Source organism: Pteropus vampyrus, unplaced genomic scaffold (genome assembly GCF_000151845.1).
Source record: "Pteropus vampyrus isolate Shadow unplaced genomic scaffold, Pvam_2.0 Scaffold29, whole genome shotgun sequence".
Taxonomy (NCBI): Eukaryota; Metazoa; Chordata; class Mammalia; order Chiroptera; family Pteropodidae; genus Pteropus; species Pteropus vampyrus.
The window spans coordinates 6,282,973-6,303,605 of NW_011888810.1; the positions used below are offsets into that span (position 1 = coordinate 6,282,973).

General features: G+C 35.3%; 1 protein-coding gene across 6 annotated transcripts in view; it reads right to left on the reverse strand.

Moving 5' to 3' along the window:
* The window catches only part of CNTNAP4 (contactin associated protein like 4), a 227,469-nt gene extending 207,481 nt beyond the window's left edge, over positions 1–19,988 (reverse strand). For 4 of the 6 annotated variants that reach the window (XM_023528552.1, XM_023528553.1, XM_023528550.1 and 1 more), the window contains exon 1: positions 19,701–19,988. In XM_023528552.1, the coding sequence (XP_023384320.1) occupies positions 19,701–19,785 (85 nt within the window). In that variant the 5' untranslated portion in view covers positions 19,786–19,988. The remainder of the gene's footprint in view (positions 1–19,700) is intronic. The other 2 variants (XM_023528549.1, XM_023528551.1) reach the window with 1 other exon arrangement.
* Positions 19,989–20,633: the final 645 nt, after the last annotated feature.

Sequence of the window (20,633 nt, forward strand, 5' to 3'; positions counted from 1 at the left end):
TGGGTGCAAAAGGTGAAGGGATTAAGAAGTACAAATTGGTAGCTACGAAATAGTCACAAGGGTGTGAAGTACAGTATAGGAAATATAGTCAATAATATTGTAATATTCATTAATAGTGCCAGGTGAGTACTAGACTAATCGGGGCCGGGGATGACTTCGTAAATTATATAAATGTCCAACTATGCTTTACACATGAAACTAATATAAAATATTAACTCTAATCGAATAATAAAAAATTTTTAAAGAGTTATTTGAGCAACTACACTAAGCACATTGTCCTAAGTGGACAAAATGTAGGATAGGCAAGGTTCTCAACATAATAGACAGCAATAAAACATGTTCTCTGTAGTGAGATTTCTTTAAATGCACATCAATGATAACTAGACATCATCTGCAAAAAGTTGGCTTATTTAACTTTTTGAAGATAAGACATTGTAATAAATTACATTAAAAATCTCTACCAGATCCTAGAGACACTGAATCACAATCAAGAAGAGGAATGGGTATAGTACAAACTCCATTTGAACATCATTTTTGCCCTTCCTACCCCTTCCCAATCTACTACTGGCATTAAAAGCCTACCATCCACATATTTTCACAGATTCAACCAACAGAGAATCAAAAATATTTTTTTAATCCCAGATATTTCCAAAAAGCAAAACCTGAATTTGTCACATGCCTAAGCACTATACTGCATCTATGAGATGAAATGATGTGTAGGTATACCCTGCTGTGGCCTATATGCAAATAGAGGTTATATGCAACTACTGCACCATTTAATATAAGAGACTTGAGTATTCTCAGATTTTTGTATCTTTGAGGGTCCTGGAACCAATCCCCCATGGATACTGAGGGATGACTGCATACATTTCAATTAACTTGAGGGAAGTTTTAGTGATAGACTAGAGTCAAGATTTCCTTGTAAAATTACTATCTCATTCCTCAGTATCAAGTATTTAATTTCCATCGTAAATTGACTCATAATATGTACATCTGGAAGAAGAGGTCCTTTTTTTATTATATTTTTAGAGTTGTAACATAATAAATTAAATATATTATGTGGTTGAATAAAATAAATATAAATAATCATTTTTATTATAGTTCATTCACTACCTCAACTTCTTTGCAATGTAGAGAATTTATATTAGTGGGGAACATTCCTACCTAATAGAGTTTTGAATATACATTTGCTGGTTTTAAGCAGAATTTAAGTTAAATAATAGTGTATTACAGATTCTGAAATCTAAATGGGAAAGAAGAGTTAGCTATATAGTATCATCAATTAAAAATAGCTTCCTAAAGACCAGTTACTCATTGTGTGATACTGGAAATTTTGATGTTCAAAATACTAAAACGCTCTAAAAGAGAGCTTTCCTTCTCATTTTTCATAAATCTTCTGAGTTTATTTATAAATTAGTAAAGGTTATTTCTTAACAACTTTGAGTTTTCCTTCATAGCTGGGTATGTCCAGAGGCATATTTTAAAAATGTAACAGTTGCCATTGGAGAGCAACTGAAAGCCTCAAATGTTTCCTGCTACAGATTTTTAAATCTCAGGAGATCGTGTAAGACTACAGAACACATTGGAGAATTAAAGCTCTCTGGAGGGACAATTACCTCAGCTCTTCTCAATGCTTGGGGGTATTAAATACAGTCAATAATTTAATAGCATTCACCTATGGCTTCTGAATCCTTAGATAATAGCAAAACAAAAGGATTCAAAATGAAGTGACATTTTTCTAAAAATGGTATATTTAGTACCATCAGAATGAACTGCATCATCTCTCTGTCTCTCTGTCTCTCTGTCTCTCTTTCTCTCTCCACTCTCTTCTATTTGGAGAGCAGAGTCTGTACATCTTTATATACCTGTTTTCTAGTACATGCTTCAACATGTCAGTCATTTGGTAAATGTTTAATTAAATTAAACATAACTTCAAGAGCACATTATAAAATTTTAATCAACTTTTGTTGCTTTTTCATTTTATCTAGGTCCTCTATCTAGATTGATAGATACTTCAATCTAGACTGTATTTGTCCTGAAGCATCTAAACAACCCAACTATAGGAATTCAGCCTTTTGTCGTAAGAGGCAAATATTGAATTTCTACTCTCTGAGCCAAATGGGTGAAGTAGGGGTAGATATCTGAGTGGAGACAGGAAAACATCATGATTATCAGTCATGAGGAAGGAGAAGCCTCATAAAACCTTTAATTCAGGATAATTCTTATTCCTGCCAAAAAATAAGATATGTCATTAAAATGCAACTACATGTGATGTCAGGAAGTATTTTGTATGAGCCTTATTTCAGAGAGATTTTACTCAATATATCAGCATGGCATGAATCTTTGTAAAATATTGCATAGTGCATATCACGCGCAACCTCAAAAAACTTTGACTACGATCCTTTGTAGAGAAGGAAGAGATAAGTAAAGATAAACAGGAAATAAAACAAAGGAAAAGCCACCGACTGAAATGATCTCTCCTTGCTCTCATCTATCCCTGCTTTCAATCGGTCATGACATTCTATCAGTCTGGCACACTCACATGGAAGAAGTCTGGTGACTGCTCTTTATCACCATTGCCAATCCCTTGGCTACTCTGCAGTTCTTAGAACTTTGTCCATGAATTAATTCACGAGTTAGACATCTGATTTCTATATTCCCAGGTTAGACTCCATTCTCTTTCCCTGGTCATTCCCACTCTTCATATCACCAAGAGTTTTAACTGCACGAAATGCAAATCTAATCAATGTCATGCACATGTGAGTCCATAGCACAACATTTAGATGACGTTCTTGAGATTCTGGGTAACATACTTAGTACTTTAAATACAGGACTCCTCATGACCTGACCACATCACAACTATTTGTGCCACTCCACACCTTCGGCCAGTCTCTCTGGACTACTTGTGGTACATGCAGAAACTTCATGCTTCTGTGAGGCTCATTCTAACTGGAGTGTGTCTTCCCCTTCTTTCCCTTCCTGGCTCTCCTATTCGTCCTTCAAGAAATAGCTTTCTCTGATGTTTTGCCTATAATCACCCCCAAATATTTCTCATTGTGCTTATCACACTGTGCTGTGCTTTTCTACAGACCTAGAAGGTGGTAAATCTGATCTTTAAGACAAGAGTGGGCTGCTAAGAGCTAGCCAAAGTAGAAACTAAGCACATTGCCTATACTACTAGTGGCAACCTTGAAAGCACTCTCAAACAGTATTGTACATTTTGTTTTGAAGGAAAGCAAAACCTTAGGCACAAAATATGATCACAAAAGCATTATGTATTTGAGAGTCAAAACTTCCATTCTCAATTGTTAGTGAGAAGTTACTGATTCTGACCATTATAACATTTCAAAATCACTGTTGCTAAAGACCTGTGTAATGATAGGTAGCACACTGTGAGGCTTACTAAATATTTGTTGAGTGAATAAATGAATAAAATGAGCAGAGTAAGGCGAAACCCCAAGAAGCCTCCGAAATTAGAAGGGTAAGCAATATTTTAATAGACTGAATGAATAATCACCCAACCCAGTGAAGAGTAATTATATGAAACTAAATACACCCAGAGAATGTAAACATTATTTTTACTAAACATGTTTATAATATATTTAGCTAATATTTCTTTATTTCTTAGGTATAATTCTCTGAATCATCAGTGCCAATTGAAAAATAAGCATGGTCTCCAAGTATGCAATTACAGGGTTCATATAATATAGAACATATTCACCTACTGTAATTCCTGGGGATAAATGTCTAAACTATCAACTCACAGTCAATGAAAAATATAACTCATATCAACTCTTATGATATTAGAGGTCATATATTGATTTTTTTAAAGGAAATAAGAAGAAACACATAGATTGCCAATTAAGTCAGAATAGTGTTACATCAGAAATCTGGATTGAAGTGTAATATATCATAATCAACTTTTTATTAGAGCTACTTTAAGACATATCTTTCTATCTTCCCCATTTGGTTTTTGGTCCCTGAATGTCAGGGATTTATGATTTTATACTACCACTCTAATGAGAACAAGTAACCCGTACCGAGCTGTTTTAGAGATTGAGTGAATGGATGAATAATTTCCTTGCCTAACCCACTCCACCTTGAAATATGGAAACTCTAGGGTAACTCTGATACCCGCTTTTCTGTACATCACATCGCAAGCTCACTTGGAAAAGAAGCAGAACCCTCAAATTTTAACTGGCTGGACAGATAGGGATTGACTCTGGTTGCTTTTAGAAGAACGTGTGGTTTAAGAAATATCTGTCATACATAAAGAACAAAAAAGCTGATCACAACACTCAGTTCAAACCACCCCACTAAAAATGTTACATTTAGTTTTGGGCATCGATTGTATCTTTTAATTAAAAAAAAGTTTTGGTCTAAAAAATGCAATAAATTTCAATTCTAGGATTAGCTATTTGCTTATAGTATTTTACCCTGTGTTTTGCTTAGCATATGAAATGTGTATTTAAATACATTAGTTCCAAGCAAATAGCTATAAAACTGTGAAGTTATACTTTGTGACAGACTGCCTTAAGTGCAGAGTCACAGAAGTCCACCTAAAAATGTACAATGAACAAGAAATCCATTTTAGAATCAATTTGTTAACGCCCTACAAAATCACTTTCCCATAATATTTTTTACCTGTGGAATCAGGAAGACAGGAAGGAGACTAAAAAGCAGCTCATCAATATTGTTACATCAAAGAAAATATTAAAATGATTATCTCATTGCTTTGTTTGATAGAGCCGATATTTAAATGTATAGTGTACTGCTTGCGCATAAAAGGAGGAAATACTAAGAACCTCAGGCATAACTACAAAGAGAGCTGGGCTAGATGAATAGGGGTCAACTGTCAAAAAAGAGTGAGGCACAAAGTGCCCTGAATGTCTCTGATATTTTTCTTTTTTAAAACAAGGGATTGGGATTGATGGAGAGCACCATTCAAAGGCATATCAGATATTTCACAGAATCATATATACTCTCCAGGAGATGAGCTCAAGTAATATTGGTACCAGTTTAGCAGTGGAAACAGAGTTCTCATTCAAAATTGTAAATCTAAAGTGTTTTTCATCGCGATCGTCACAAAATATAGGTTGCGTTCCCTGATTTCAGAGGGAATAAAAGTATTGAGGGGTACTGGTCTGTTTTCTTGAGATATTGAAACTTTTCTCAAAAATATAAAAGAAATTATAAAATTTTTAAAAAGGAAGACAAAACTCTAAGGCGCCAGAAGGAAATGAAAATCTAAGGGAGGAGTGATACAACAGCCAAGAGGGTCTTCCCATAAACAGTGACTCTTGCCTTCTGGAGAAGACACTAGGCTCACCATTATGACCAAAGCCTGCATTTGCCTATCAGAAGCCACAGGAATCGAGCTCCTGAGAGGAACACATGTAGGGATGATTGATGCTTCTGCTAAGGATTGTAGAGACGAGACGACTATCTATATAACTGACAAGACCAATTGATGAGTGAGCAGGTTTCCTGGAGGGTGACAGATGCACTTCTAAGATCTGTCAAATGTGGCAATCTCTACCCACCACCTCTGATTCATGTTTGAACAAATGATACTGCTAGAAGAGACACAGACCATCTTTAAGTGTTATAAATTCTTGAGCAAGGGAAGGGTATAAACCAGCTATAGCTTTAAATTTCTCCTTCCAAAAGAAATCTATATTTCTGCCAAAGTGGGACAAAGACATTGAACACTTCATGACACTGACATTTGTACATGGTATAAAATACTCTGATCTTAAAAGAATTAAAGAATCTTAAGATAGCCATATACAACTGGAAGCAGATATTGGTAGACTAAGAGAATTTAAAAATATATCAGTGAACACCCAATTGGTTCAAAATAGAGGAATGCTTAAATAAGAGCACATCCATTTGATAGGTTACTATGAACCATTTAAAAAGATAAATACAAAGACTATTAAGCCACAAGAGAAATGCAGTGGAGAAGATGGGAAAACACGCACACAGAAATGACTGGGTGTGAACAGATGCTGTGTTAAGATTGAGTGAAATAATGTATGGCAAACATCTGTCTCAATTTCCGATGTGAGGAGGGCATCCCACAAATTTAAAATTAGACAAATTTTAAATTGAAGTTAAAGAAGTCATTAAAATGATGATAGCTCATTTTATTTATGTTTTGTTTGTTTGTTTTAGGCTAGATATATAAGGTATCACAGGAGGAAAAGGGAGAATCGGTGTGCTTAGATTTACAGATTAGAAATGGAAAAATGCCAGAGAAAAAGAACTGCAAAATCAACTTTGGGGAAGGGGACATGACAAATACACAGAGCGAATTACAGTACAACTGGAGCTCAGTAACATAAAGGAGAAACTAATTTGGAAAGGGATAAAATAACATTTGTGATAAAAGTTGTGGGAATGTAGGTGATAAATAAAGAGGTGATTTTTAATAAAGGGCAGCAAATTATCATCCTGTGTATCTCTAAGACTCGTCGGAAGGAGAATTTAGAACAGAATAATGTATTCAAAGGACACGAGTTGCTTCAAAGATATAAAACTGTTGGGAAATCATGGGAAGCATTTTTGTGTGTGTGTGCGTCATTAAGATGCACACCTTGAACAGTTATCAGAAACTCTCAGGTAGAGGCAGCAAGAGAGCACCAGGTGCAGATAAAAGGAAATAAAAAGAAGGGAAATGGCAGTGATCACAACCCGTGACAACCAGGCAGTGAGAGCTAATGGATGAGAACCCCATGTGGGATCCCAGCAATGCTACTGAAGAGGGATTCAACTGAAAGACATCCTCACTCACTTGAAAAGTTTTAATCAGTAAAAGTGATATATCTGCTGTTGAATTTTCAAAAATTCTTCCAAACACCAAGAGAAAAGTTACTTTATTCAGGCAATTGTAACTGGGAGAGCACTTGTTATAGATTGAATTGTGTCCCCCACCCCCCAAATTCACATATTGAAACCCCTAATATGACTATGTCTGGAGATAGGGACTTTAAGAAGATAATTAAAGTTAAATGAAATCACGAAGGTGAGGCCCTAATTGGGATAGGACTGGTATCCTCATAAGAAAAAGAAGAGACATCACAGATCTCCCTCTGACTAATCACACACAGAGGAAAGGCCATGTGAGGACACAGCGAGAAGGTGGCCATCTGCAAGCCAGGAAGAGAGGCTTCACCAGAAACCAACCCTGCGGGCACCTTGATCTTTAACTTCCAGTCCCCGGAACTTTGAGAAACTACATTTCTGCTGGTTAAGCCACCCAGACTGTGACATTTTGTTATGGCAGCCCTAGCAGACTAATACAGCACACAAAGGAAGGATAACCCTGAGCATGGAGAAGGAGAAGTGCTCTACAGAGGGAAGAAGCAAAACTGGTGGAGGGCTTCGGGCAGGCAGTGTTGCAGCCTCGCAGAAAACTGTTGGTTTTTCTTTGTGATTTGAGCTGTCTCCGCCCCCTTAGTATCTGTTCTCGGAACTGTTGACTGCGAGAAGGAATTTAGAGTGAGTGGATAGGTCTCTGGGTACCAAGGATCAGAGGGGAATCAGGGTACATTCAGAGGGAAATATTTTCAATTACACACAGTGAGTGACGCTTGACACTTCGCTCTGACTAGTAAGGAAGAGCTTGTTGATAAAATACAGGTGACAGGATTCTTGGAGGAAAGAAATCACATTACTCTAGAGTTTATCATACCAGAGAGGGAACACTGAGAATAGGCATGTGTGGCTTCTAATTCTCAGGGTTGGTGATTTCAAAGGCTTATAGAGAAGGTGAGTGTATTGCATTTCAAAGAGCAATGGATTTGGCCTCACTGAAGCTCCGTCCGCGTCCCAGCTCTAGTCTTCCTTACTCGGTGGCTTTGGAAGCACCTCCTAATTTTCAATTTCCTAGTTTGTAAAACAGTGATAACAACATCTACCTCACAGGCCTGCGAGGTACATTTCACCACCTTAGACTCACAGAGCCCAGTGCAAAAGGAACGTTTGTCATTTATAATGAAAATGTATGTCAACGCGTGCGGAAAGCTACAAGCTATATAATTGCAAATGTATACAATGAGGAAGTAAAAACATGAGAGGAATCTAAAAAAAGTGGTAAGTTACCACGTTCTTATCAACAAGTACCTCAAAAGGAAAAAAATTAAGTGCTCCAATCAAAGGTTAGGGTGGCTGAATAGGATAAGAAAACAAGACCCCAACATACGCTGCCTACAAGATACTTCAGCTTACGGGACACACACAGAGTAATAGAAAGGGAATGGAGAAAGATATTGCCTTGATGGACCTAGAGGGTATTGTGCTGAATGAAATGGGAAGGATAAAGAAAGACAAATACCACATGATTTCTCATACGTGTGGAATCTAAAGAACAAATAACAACAACAAAAGCAATAATAAACTCATAGATACAGAGAATATTTTGAGGGCTACTAGATGAGAGGGTAGTTGGGGGTGGGGAAAAAAAGGCAAAGGATTAAGAGGTACAAATGGATAGTTGCAGAATAGACATAGAGATGTGGAGTGTAGCATGGGGAAGATGGTTAATAATGTTGTAATAAATATGTAAGAGGGAAAAGGGGTACTAGATTTAGTGGGGTGACCGCTTTGCAAGTTATGTGGATCTCTGGTCACTAGGTTATACAACTGAAACTGGTATATTATTGTATGCCAACTATAATTGAAAAAAACTCATTGAATTGTACAATGTAAATATGAGCAACTAATTGTCTATTATATTTCAATAAAGCCAGGAAAATTTTTTTTAAAGTGATGTTTTATAAAAAAAAAATAGTAAAAAGAACATGGTGCAATTAAGAGAGGAAAATAAAAGTTCAGAACTCATGACTGCTTGTAAAAATTGCTAAAGGCAATGAAAAACAGTTTTGTTTACATTTGTAAGCAAAAAAAAAACAGAGCAAGCTGCAAGTACACTCTTTATAAAGTTAATGATGAACAGAAAAAATGGAAAGCAAAGTTTATTTTTCTCCTACCCTCTGTAAAGGAGCAAGGTCTTCAAAAAAGAAAATGTAAAATAAAGGCCAACATTAAGAAACTGAAGTCCAAGATAGATGAAGGAGTTGAAAACTTCTTCCCAGAATGTGGAGAGAACTTTGTAGAACGACTTTCCAATTGAAGGAAATGATCCGGGAGGTGCTACGGGGATGCAGAGGCACAAGGATGACCTGGAAGGGGGAAGATGCTCTTCCAACTTAACACTCTTGTATTTTTCAATTGTCCATTGAGAATCCTCTATTGAAAAAAGACTTGATACAGTAGCCTATCAAGTTACATTATCTATAAATTTAAAAAGGGAATGAGAAAGAGAAGAGAGAGCAAGAAACGATAAGAGTAGTTTGGCCATGATAACATGCATCTTAATGGATTATGACAGGCCGTAATGAAGTACTCAACCTAACTAAATGAAATGCAGTAAGATAAATACAAAGTCAAATAAAGGTTTTTTTAAAAAAAGCAAAAATTAATGGCCTTCTAAATAAAAAAATGACTTGTTCATCATTAAAAAAAACATACAATATTCCAACGTATCTAACTTAATTCTGTTCACCTTTTTGGGGTATTATAACTCCAAAAAAAAAAAAAAAAAAAACCATCGATCAGTATATCTTTTCCATATTTACTGAATATCCTCTTTACTCCAGGCACTGTGCTAGGGGTTGCAGATACAGAAATGATTAAAATACTACCTTTGCTTTTCAAAGATTTCAGGATTTTATAAAAGAGGCATTTTTTAAAAACAGGTTTTTACTCTATAAAGGCAGGTGCTATGGAATTTCTGCTAAGAAAATCATGAGAGTGGAGATGGTTTCATCAAGTAAGACTCCATGGAGAAAGGAGGTGGGGCTTGCTTTGTGTAGAAGTTTTCCAAGATGATTTAGAAATAAGTGATTAAGGGCAATTCAGGCAAAGGAAACAGCAGATGTAAAGGCCAGGTGATAGAGGCTAGAGGACATGGTGGGGACAAGATTGTGAGGGAGACAAAGCAGCTAAGACAGACAGAGGCGGAAAGATCAGCAAATGCAGAGAAGGAAGGTATTTTGTTTGCTGTGCTAGTAAGTCTGAACTTAATGTTAGAAACAACTAAATGAAGTATCTGCAAGGCGAGACCTGCTTTCATTTTCCATAAAAACCTTAAAAGATATTAAATATATTAATGCATTATGGAAAACTTACCTAAAAATACAATAGTATGTGTAGTATTTTAGAATAGTGTATCGTATGGAATGGAAGGAATAGGAGTCACAAGAAGTAGTGAGGGAGGAAGGGGACAGCTGCCTTACCAGTTGTATCAGCCAAATCAACCCTGGCAATCACTAAAATGACAGATGCTACAGCCAGATCATCCTCACATCCAGGAAAGTGAAAGAGAAAAACGATCATGGAAGGCTCAGTTTTGCTAACTCAGAAAAACAGAGAACTGCCGGCATCTTCTCTAGAGAATGGTTCAGTGATTAATGATACTACGTACATTCTTTTCATGCTAATCTATTTCATGTTGCAATTAAAAAGAGAAAGATTAGAAAGAAACCATTTCATAGGCAAACACATAGCAAGGCTTTCAAGGAATGAATATGGTCATTTACAAGGCCACACCAGTAAATACGTCAAGCATGGCAAATTACTGTGTTCATAATTTTATTCTTAGTACCTAAAATTCTACAATATATGTGTAGTTGCCTACTTTTCTCATTTCTCTAATAGATATTTGCCTATGAAATATTTTATTTTATCATGTTTCATTTATCACTAGGTCCTATAAGATGCTATGAGTTTAAGAAATTGAAATGTAATCTTCAATGTTTGCTCCTTCCTTTCTTAAATATATCCTAGTTCTTTTCCCAAATTCTCTCTCTCTTTTGTTTTAGGGAAGGTTTTATGATACTTGAGGTTGTGTTATGACATTTTACAGGTAGATGAAGTTTTCTTAACAGGATTATAACAGGCTCTATGTTAAAGTACAACAGTTCAAATAAACATAGAAATCATACACACAATGGAACAAAAGAGCCTAATTGAGCAGCTTTATAACCTTGCACAGAATTCCCTCACCACCACTTTAGATAGAATTGCTTTTATTTTAGCAATGTTCTTTTAATTAAGTCCTAAACATCTAAAACATGGCAAATGTAAATATGTATTATAAATCCTTAATTATGAGGATCGCTAAGCATCCATGCAGCTTTCTGCCTTGGAGATAGATTCTTTTTGTTTAAAGTCAGCCAAAATTGAGAGATAAAAGTGAATGATGTGAAAAATGTTAAACTTTGTTTATAATGCCCTTCTCTTGGTACCAGTATCACTTTATTGCATTGTCTTCGAGAGTTAAATTATGCTTCAATTTATCCAGTGGTTTTTTAAACTAAAATCTTTCCTATTTTCTGCTTTCAATGCCATGTTCAGAAAGACTAGTACCCTGAGACTGACAAGAAATTGAGTTAAGTGTTGAGACCCTGAGGTCTTCATGTTATACCCTAGAAAATAAAGAACTTTGAGATCAAAAAGGGCAACACTGTTCCTCTGTTGAGAATAAATTTAAATTGGATCCCAAAAGGCCTCTTGCTGTTTTTATTATCCCATACACTATTTTAAAACCATACCAAAGACTATTCTGGCTTGGTAGCAAAGAAGAAAGAATATTATTCTATATTCCAACGGTACTTAATTAAAAATGTGCCACCTAGGGGCAATGTTTTCCATTCTACCAATATGGGCTGTTCCCCAATTCCCATCCACAATATCTTTCAACATATGCGTGCTCATGCGTGTGTTCTCGTGCACGCGCACTAGCATGCAGATGCACAAGATGACAATTTCATCTTGGCAACTCATTTCCCTTCCAGACCATTATCAATTTAGTTCCTTCCTTTTGCTTGGTTATCATCTGATCAGCATATTTTAAAAGATAAACACATATTAATAACTTAGAAAACTAAAGAAAAGTCTTGAAGATCTAAATATACATTCAATCTTTTAGAGGAAAACTATTAACCCAGAGGAAATTTTAATTTTCTCAGATTTTCCAAGAAATTTCTTCGTTGGTTCTGGTATGGCAAAGGTAATTGTTTTATACTGACAGGAAAATCTGGGGTTCTCAATTGGGGGCCACAAGGTTTAAATTTCTGGATGACACTTTCTAAGAGAGTTTATCAGTCTCCTTATTCATAGCACTTAAAAATATCTCTCTATAGGCTATAACTTCCAAGTCAAGTAATAAAATTACAAGTTATAGTTTGTCTAAAAACTATACCATAAATGTAATTTAGGGAGGCAAATGAATTTATATACATATTTACATGCTATTTCTAAACTAATATCAACCTATGACCTCACTTATAAGTACCATAATTGCCAGTGGAAAAAAATGGTTACAGAAACAAATATGTCTTTTATAATTTAGAAGCACATTTTATCTTTTTTAGAGCACTGCTAAATAATGAGAGGTACTTAATGAAAAAAAAAGTAATTAGAGCTTTAGGCCAACTGATACATATCATACCATTTTTTTCCTTTGTGATTTAAAAAAACTTAGAAGTAAATTTCATCACTGTTCTATTAAATACTTATGGCATTAAAAATTTTTATAGTTACTAATTTTAAACTACTTAAAATGTCAAATGTTTTCAGGCTTCACTCACTTTTCCAATTATTACATTGGAATGACTCATTAACTGTAACATAAACAGGCTCATTTTACCTCCTGTTATGCTATTTCTCCAGTTTTATTACCAGAGTACCACTTTTCCATGAACCATGATGAAAACTCACTGGGAGAGAAAAAAAATACACATACTCTTCCTCTTCCAAATAGCAATTTTTCTCAAGAGAACTGAAACAATAATGGTAATTTGTAGCGAATTTTGCATGTACATTATTTTCCATTACATAATACTGTAGTGACTACCTCGGCAAAAGACATTTTGGAAAAAACTTTATCCTCCAAAAGTCAACTGGGAAACAAAGATATATCTTTCTTTATTTGTGCAGTAGCATATCAGATTTGATCTTTACCAACATAGTCACCAGGCCCGGGGTGGGGGTTGGGGGGGAGTAGCTAAATTCCTAGATTATAAACAAAGAACAATAATTCTAGAAGTCGAATAAATAAATATACACACATACATACATACATACCTAATTGAAGCACAAAGCCAGACAATTATAGCCTTAGAGATCACTGAAAAAATTTTAATGGTGAAATCTTAGACATCAAAGTTTCCCCAGAAAAGTAACTAAGATAATCCAATGATCAGTGGCACCTTTATTATTTAGAAATGCAATTTATTGTAACTTAGAGTTATGAGTAAACTATTATTTCTCAAGAAATTTTAAACCTTTTTTTAAAAACTTCAAAGCCTTCAAATTACAATATTAATCCTCAAGGTAAATTATTTCATTGAAGTATACTCAGTTAATTGAGGCTTTTTGATGAGTTCATTCTTCCTTTAAAGGAAGAGTTTCAGTGAGAGTCGCAAGGTCTGCTAAAGTGCCATAAATTTTGTCTGCATTTAGTTTGGGGCATTTCTCTTTCTGAGATTTTTCTTTTTAAAGTGACCAAAATTAAACTGACCTTAGCATTTGATGCTACAATTCAAGACTATTTTTAAAGATGTGTTTGTTAAAGAGTATTTCTAAAAGTTTCTAGCTGAAATACCCATTAAAGCAATTACCCATATATCCCATAAGAATTCACTCTACTGCCACCAACAAAAAGATAGCTCATTTCACCTTATGAATATAGTTAATTCATGAAACATCTATTTTAAGCATATATTCTGTAATGGCTCCACCCTTCCCTATCATACTAGTTAATCTGAAAAACTATAATGATTCTAGGTAAATACCAAACAGGTCATTGAGGTCGAAATTTTTGAATCAATAAAAATGAAAAATATATATATATGCTAAGCAATAATTGAAACACTGGGCCACTGAAAAAATTACATCGAAGTCTACATTATTTAAGATTTCACCAGAAATATTCACCTACCAATGTGAATATGCATATCTGAGGTCTATATAACAAGTTAGATAAATCCTTATTATTCTTCCTACTGTTTTCAAGGGCTGGCCCATTCTCTAATCTTTTAATCACTAAATTGGAAAGAAAAAGATTTTTTAAAGGTTAGTGAAGGACATCTTAGATAACCTGAATAATTGGCAATCTAAAGGACATATCATGCTTAGTGGACAATATTAAGGCTCCAATATTGATTTAAGATAAAAAAAAAAAAGATTTAAATTCTAAATATTGTATCAAAATGTGAAAAATAGGCATTTGTAAAGCAAGACTGATATTCTATTATAAAAAAAATTAGAATTGTGCAATGTGTCACTATCTTTTACATTTATTCACAGTGAATAGTCATGAATCCCATCACAATTCTTGTTGACACCCAGAACTCTATGAGACTGTCCTAGATTGTCTTTGATTTGGAAGTTGGTCCTTTTTTTAAGACAGAAATCTTTACTAGAGATGAATCATTATAAACGGTATTATGAAAATTAAATTATTTTAACATAGGGCCATTGATATCGTATAAAAATGTTACAATGGAATCGCAATGAAAAGAATTTTTAAAATATCATATCTCATTATATTTTTTAACTTAAACTTTTATAAAAAAAAAAAACACTATAGTAAACAGTGTAATGTAAATAAAATGAAGCCAATCACCAGTTCTTGGAGATGAAAGTAAATACAATTTCAAATGGACAAGACATTTACATAAAAATTAATTATCTTGGCATGAGTAGGTGAGAGGCACCTGCTAATTATTATGAATTCTCTGTGGACATTGCTTAAATGAAAATCTAGTTTTCAATTTAGTCTAGAAAGTTTGCCAATTTCAGAATTTTTAGGAAGCCACTACTGCTCAAGTCATAGGGATAAGAACACTGTTTCATAAGAACATTTCCCTCACACAATCAGTGATTCCAAATGCAAGTTTCTGATTAGTATGGAGTGGAATATTTTACACTCATGGAAGTATAAAACAACAGAATTCTTAGTCAAAATATCTAAGGTGCAATTTACTTTATTGAACTTCTTAATACTAATGAGAACACTTGAGATAGAAAGTGCCCCTTTGGCAACCAAAACTGCTGAAACTTTACAAATAGTTATAATTCGGACTCACTGAAATAAAATTTCTGAACAATAAAGTCTTAAAGAGGAAACATATGAAGAAGATACTGACTCGAAGGCTTCTTCTGTTATAATTTCTGGCAAGAGCAGTGGTTAACTTCAGTACTACAACTCTAAGGGATGTATTTGTGTGCTAAATTATTAAGACTAAATGTTATCATAGCAGTTTTATTTATCCACTATCCATGTCTCATCATTACATTATATTGTATATTATTTAAATTAAGGGTTGATGAACTTTTTCTATAAAGGGCCAGATAGTAAAGAATATTATGTAGATCATTATAAAATAAGAGGGAAATCAATTTTAAGAAAATTTTATAGATAAAATTAAAAATATAATACTAATAATTGAATATGAATTCTTGCCATTCAGGTCTACTAATGAGAAAAAATGGACAACTGAAATTTGAATTTCATATCACTCTTTTGTGCCACAAAGAATTCTTCTTTTAATTTTTTTTCAAACATTTAAGAATGTAAAAATGATTCTTAGCTCACAGGCTGTACAAAACAGGCCATGGGCCAGATTTGGCCCATAGGCCATATTTTACCAACCACTGAGCTAAATATTACATTATCTTATAGCTAATATTATACAATTCTATTAATTTTTTCACTGATGAGATGAATTCAAACTTCATATAGAGATTGGCTCCGATAAAGAAATTGTTTACAAATAATACAAACTCCAAAATTAATTTCAGAAGACATTAAAAGATTTATTACTTAGAGTAAGCACTAGATATCACATGAAAGTCATGTGTTTGAGCCCTATGTTAGCTATCACCTGTGTTATTCCATACTGAAGGATGCTCCTGTCAAAATGATTTGGGATGCATGTAATCAGGAGTGACAAAATGCACTAAAATGATGAAAATCAGTTTTGCCGTTAGAAAAGTAGGTAATGTGTATGCCCACCTTAATGTCTAAAAGCCAGCTATTTATATATTGCATCATGTAATTATAGTTTATCAGTACTTTACTGTTGTATTCTAGTTATTTTTTGCTATGGAAAGGAATTTTGGGGAGGAGGAAAAGAAGAAGCTTCTAGAAAAAATTACAAGACTGAGTTTTAATAATTTGAGAATCTATCCAGTTGCTTTCAGGTTGCATCCCAAAGTCCACAGCGTGATCATCTACTCAGGTAATCACCTCTACCTATTGTTGATTTTAACCTATTCTTTAGTGCTTCTTTTGGGGTAGATATCAGATATAGCCTTTATTGCAATTAGAGAAAAGAAAGAACACAGGGAGAAGTTAACTTCTAATTAAGTCATTCATAAGCTACCTAGTGAGTTTTAAATATTCTCAGAGTAAGGCTCATACACCTGAGGCAGCCAGGGAGCCTTCATCACATGATCTGCAAGAATTAAAATGAAAGCAAAACTCTTACTTGCCTTACTACTTATACCTGTTCCTTCTGTTGCGGTGAGTCAACACCGCCCTCAATAGTGTCTTAATGATCAGAAAGATGTTGTAGGTTCCTAAGAGCAATGAAAAAATAAAGAGACAACTCCCTTCTCCATGTGTGTTTCTTAACAATAGCAAGTGAAGACACTAACGATAACCAGTGCAACGTTTCAAAGATCAAGCCCTTCTGTGGGACTCTGTCTCTAAACTTTCATGAAGAGACTCCTCAATATAATAAAAAACTCAACTAGATCAGAACAAAGAGGAAAGACCTGGTACTGGTTCACTCCTGTTGAAATGTCAGGCAGGGCACCAGCAGGCAAAGAATGTGGTCCATTCAACATATTTTATCTTAAGACAGAAAAGGAGTAAGCAGAGACACCAAAAATGTGTGAGCACATGGGTCTAAGGGTTTATACATATTTATATACATATATACCCATGAACATATACATGAACATGTATGTGTTCGCACAGAATCCTTCTAATGTAAAGTTTCCCTGTTGATTAATTAGATCAACTAACATTCACATTAAAGTGCCCCTAATCCCTGAGCTGTCCCTGGTTTACAGAGTCCTGTCCCGTGAAAGCTTTCTCACTGGCAGCCTTGGGCTGACTCAGTGGATAACAGATTTGCTCCTGGTGAATCAGCTGTAAATAAAGGGAGAAGGTCTTTGTTATTCACCTCAAAGACTGACCTTTAATTTTCTTTATTTATATTCAGTTCTCCCTGACTTCAATATTGGTTTTTAAGATTGATTCATGTTTTAATATAAAGTCTTGTCCAGAATAATTATTGGAGTAATTGTACAACATTTTAAAAAATGCTTAAGCTGGTTAATGGTTACTTATCCATACACTGAATCCCAATCTTGTTGGTAAACATACATACTTGTTCTTCCAAAAAGGGTAAAACATATGAAATACCTTGGTAATAAGTAGACTTTGCTTCCTTCCATAAAGGGGGAAAAACTTACTAAATATTGAAAAATAAAATAAAATTGGGAAATAATTATTTTCTTTTATATATACTGCTACAAATCGTACTGCCAAAGTGACATTAACAAGAAATTGCTAAATGCAACTTTAATTCTCTGAAGTCATTTAACTGTATTTTTGACACTTTAAGAACAGTCAGCCCTTAACATATGGTAACCAAGAACTCCAACATTAGTATTTAAATATTCCTAATAAATTAAAATTGTATAGGTTCCTTACATCTATCAAATCTTTCAAAGAGCATTAAACCACTTCCTGAACAAACCAAGGCTGAAAGAATACAGACCCAGGATTGAAATTTTAAGAGTCAGAGACTCAGCTAGAACTAAATCCCCAAAAATATCTGCCCCCCTAAGATCTTCTCAGAAATTCATCTTTCTTTTGCTAAGAAGATATATTTCAAAAGAAGGCTATTTAAGGTTGATCTGCCTTTTATTTGACTTCAAGAAAACAAACAAATGTAAACAACTAGAGGCCCAATCAACCACATCAATATACCATAAACCCAAATAAGGGCAGTACTGGAAAGACGCTACTACATCTAGGCCAGACTCAACCTCTGCTTTTCTTAAGGGAAGGACGCTTCAAGTGATGTGCTTTACATTGTAAGAGTGACCTCTAGTGCTTTCCTTTTTTGTTGAACTTCAGTAGTTGGAGGATGAATTATTTATGCCTTTTCTACAAAACTTTGTGTGTGTGTGTGTGTGTGTGTGTGTGTGTCTGTGTTATTGTTTGTTTGTGTGCTGCAATGTTTGTCAAACGCTACCATTACAGCATTCCAAGATTCTGACTAGGTGAAAATATACACAATTTATTGACTCGTGGGATTCTTATACACCCAAATGAAAACTGCATCTGAGACACAGTGCAGTATCCGAGGAAAGTTCTCTTCTTTCAGAATAATAGCTATACCAGCCCACTCAATGATCTAATACTGAATGGAAACACAAAATCACAGTAGCCAAGCCGTGTAAACGAACATGTGACTTGTACCCGTAAGGTCATTAATAATGTTCTTCCCACATTGGGGTATTCAGTGCACTCAAGGGATGTGCCACAGCAAACACCTTACTACTGGCTTACTTGTAACCCTCTGACCTAAACCCGATTACACAGCAGCAACATAAATTCCTGAACAGGCCTCATAGCCCTTTCTTGAAAAGCAAATGAGCTTTTCCTTTAAAATCTGTAAAAGATAAAAAGTTGTACTTGCAGAGCTTGTTTATCATTCATCAAAGAGGAAAAAATTCTCCCATTAGACATTTTAAGCCAAATATAACTTTTAAAACTTTTTCTATCTCTAATAAAAAGTGGATAAAGGGAGTTTTGCCAAATTATTTTGGAGGATATTTAAATTACAAATAAGAGCTTTATAAATCTTCCCTGAATCAATTAACTCAGAATCAGAATAGTCAATTACAAATTTATAAAGTTCAAAATTCAACCACTAAAAAATAATACTTTTGAAAAATCACCTGGATGTTTTTCATGTAAGCAAAATGTAGAAATCAAGCCCTCCCCCCACTTTCAAGAGTGCTTCGGTCTCATTCTTTTTGCAGTGAGGGCACAAGTCTTAATATTGAGGTTCACCTCCACCAATTCTGCTCCTGAATTCTGCAGTACATTTCAGTTATGAGCCTGGCATCATTTTAAAGATGAAGCCAGCTATCAGTCTGCCAAATAGCAAACTTCAGAAACCTAAGCTAATGCAGCATAATGTAAAGTCTGCCAGTTGTTTTCTTGTTAGACATAATTCCAATAAAATTCAGTAATCCTAAAAAAAAAGAAAAAGAAATGAAGACATTCGTAGGCTATTCCCTGGTTAAGATGCTAATTTAATGTTTTCACTAGAACTTGAGCTTTCTCAATGAATATTCAAAGATGAAAAGATAAGATTCTGCTCATAGACAAAAAGAAAAATGACACTTTGCATATTTTGACCAGAGTAAGAGGAAAAATAGGTGTAAACCCAGTCATATTTCCAAAATTTTCAAGTGATGCTTCATTTATAGCAATATGCTTTGCAGCAATTTCAGTTGTAAATAATAATCATAAAAACAACAGAATTAAAGTTTTGTAGAGAGCCTCCCCTACAAGTTTAAATCATTTGCTTTATACTTACAGGAATTCCCAGCTATGACCCTGTTCCAGTTTTGAGTAGATAACAGAAGTAGCATCTTGAGGACAGCGCCAGTGACAGACCCCATGTTCACATTTATTAGGCTCTCGGAAAAGATCCTGAGAGGCTTTCCCAGTGCTCTAGTCCTGTTCTCAGTCCCTCTGCCAGCTCTGTCTTCAGCACCTCTAGGTCTCTCAGTCTCTCCCTCCCTCCCTCCCTTTTCCTATCCTTCCCCACCTCTCTCTCTCTCTCCCCCTCCCTCCCTCCCTCTCTCTCTCTCTCTCTCTCTCTCTCTCTCTCTCTCTCACACCCAGTCTCTCTCCCCCCTTCCCCCCTCTCTCCCTCTCTCTCCCTCTCTCTGTCTCTCTCGCGCACACACGCACACACCACAGCCCTGACTCCTCACTAAAAAGCACCCAGCATCTTTCCTAACAAGCATCCACACCGCTGAGGCCACGCCCACTCCTCGCAGCAGCGGTCTTAGAAATTGACAGCAGCCTCCCTCCTCCCAATTCACAGCAGCGCTCAGAGCTCCACCGTGCTGCGCTGCTGATGAAAGCTGGACCTGGAGGCGCGGCCTGCTGCTCCTGGGCCTGCTCGGGGCTCCCTCCTCTCTCCTGTATTATTCAATAATCTTTAACCCTTTTTTCCCCTCTAGAGATGTGGGTAGGGGAAGGGGAGAGGCAGCAGAGCCTCCCGATTTTCTGGAGGTCTTGTCTTTGGCAGAGCCAGTCAACTTAAGGAGCTAATTCGTGAGTATCCGGGAGTGCATCCAGGTAAAATTGCATTACGTTTCAAAACAAAAGCAGAAAATAAGACAGAAATAACTAAACAGCATTGGCAGGTTGTAGCTAAAACTATCTTTAAGGAAAATACTTTCTGTTGTTTCATTCCGTTTGTATTAAAAAACTATCCTCTTTGGCTATGGTGCCAGGA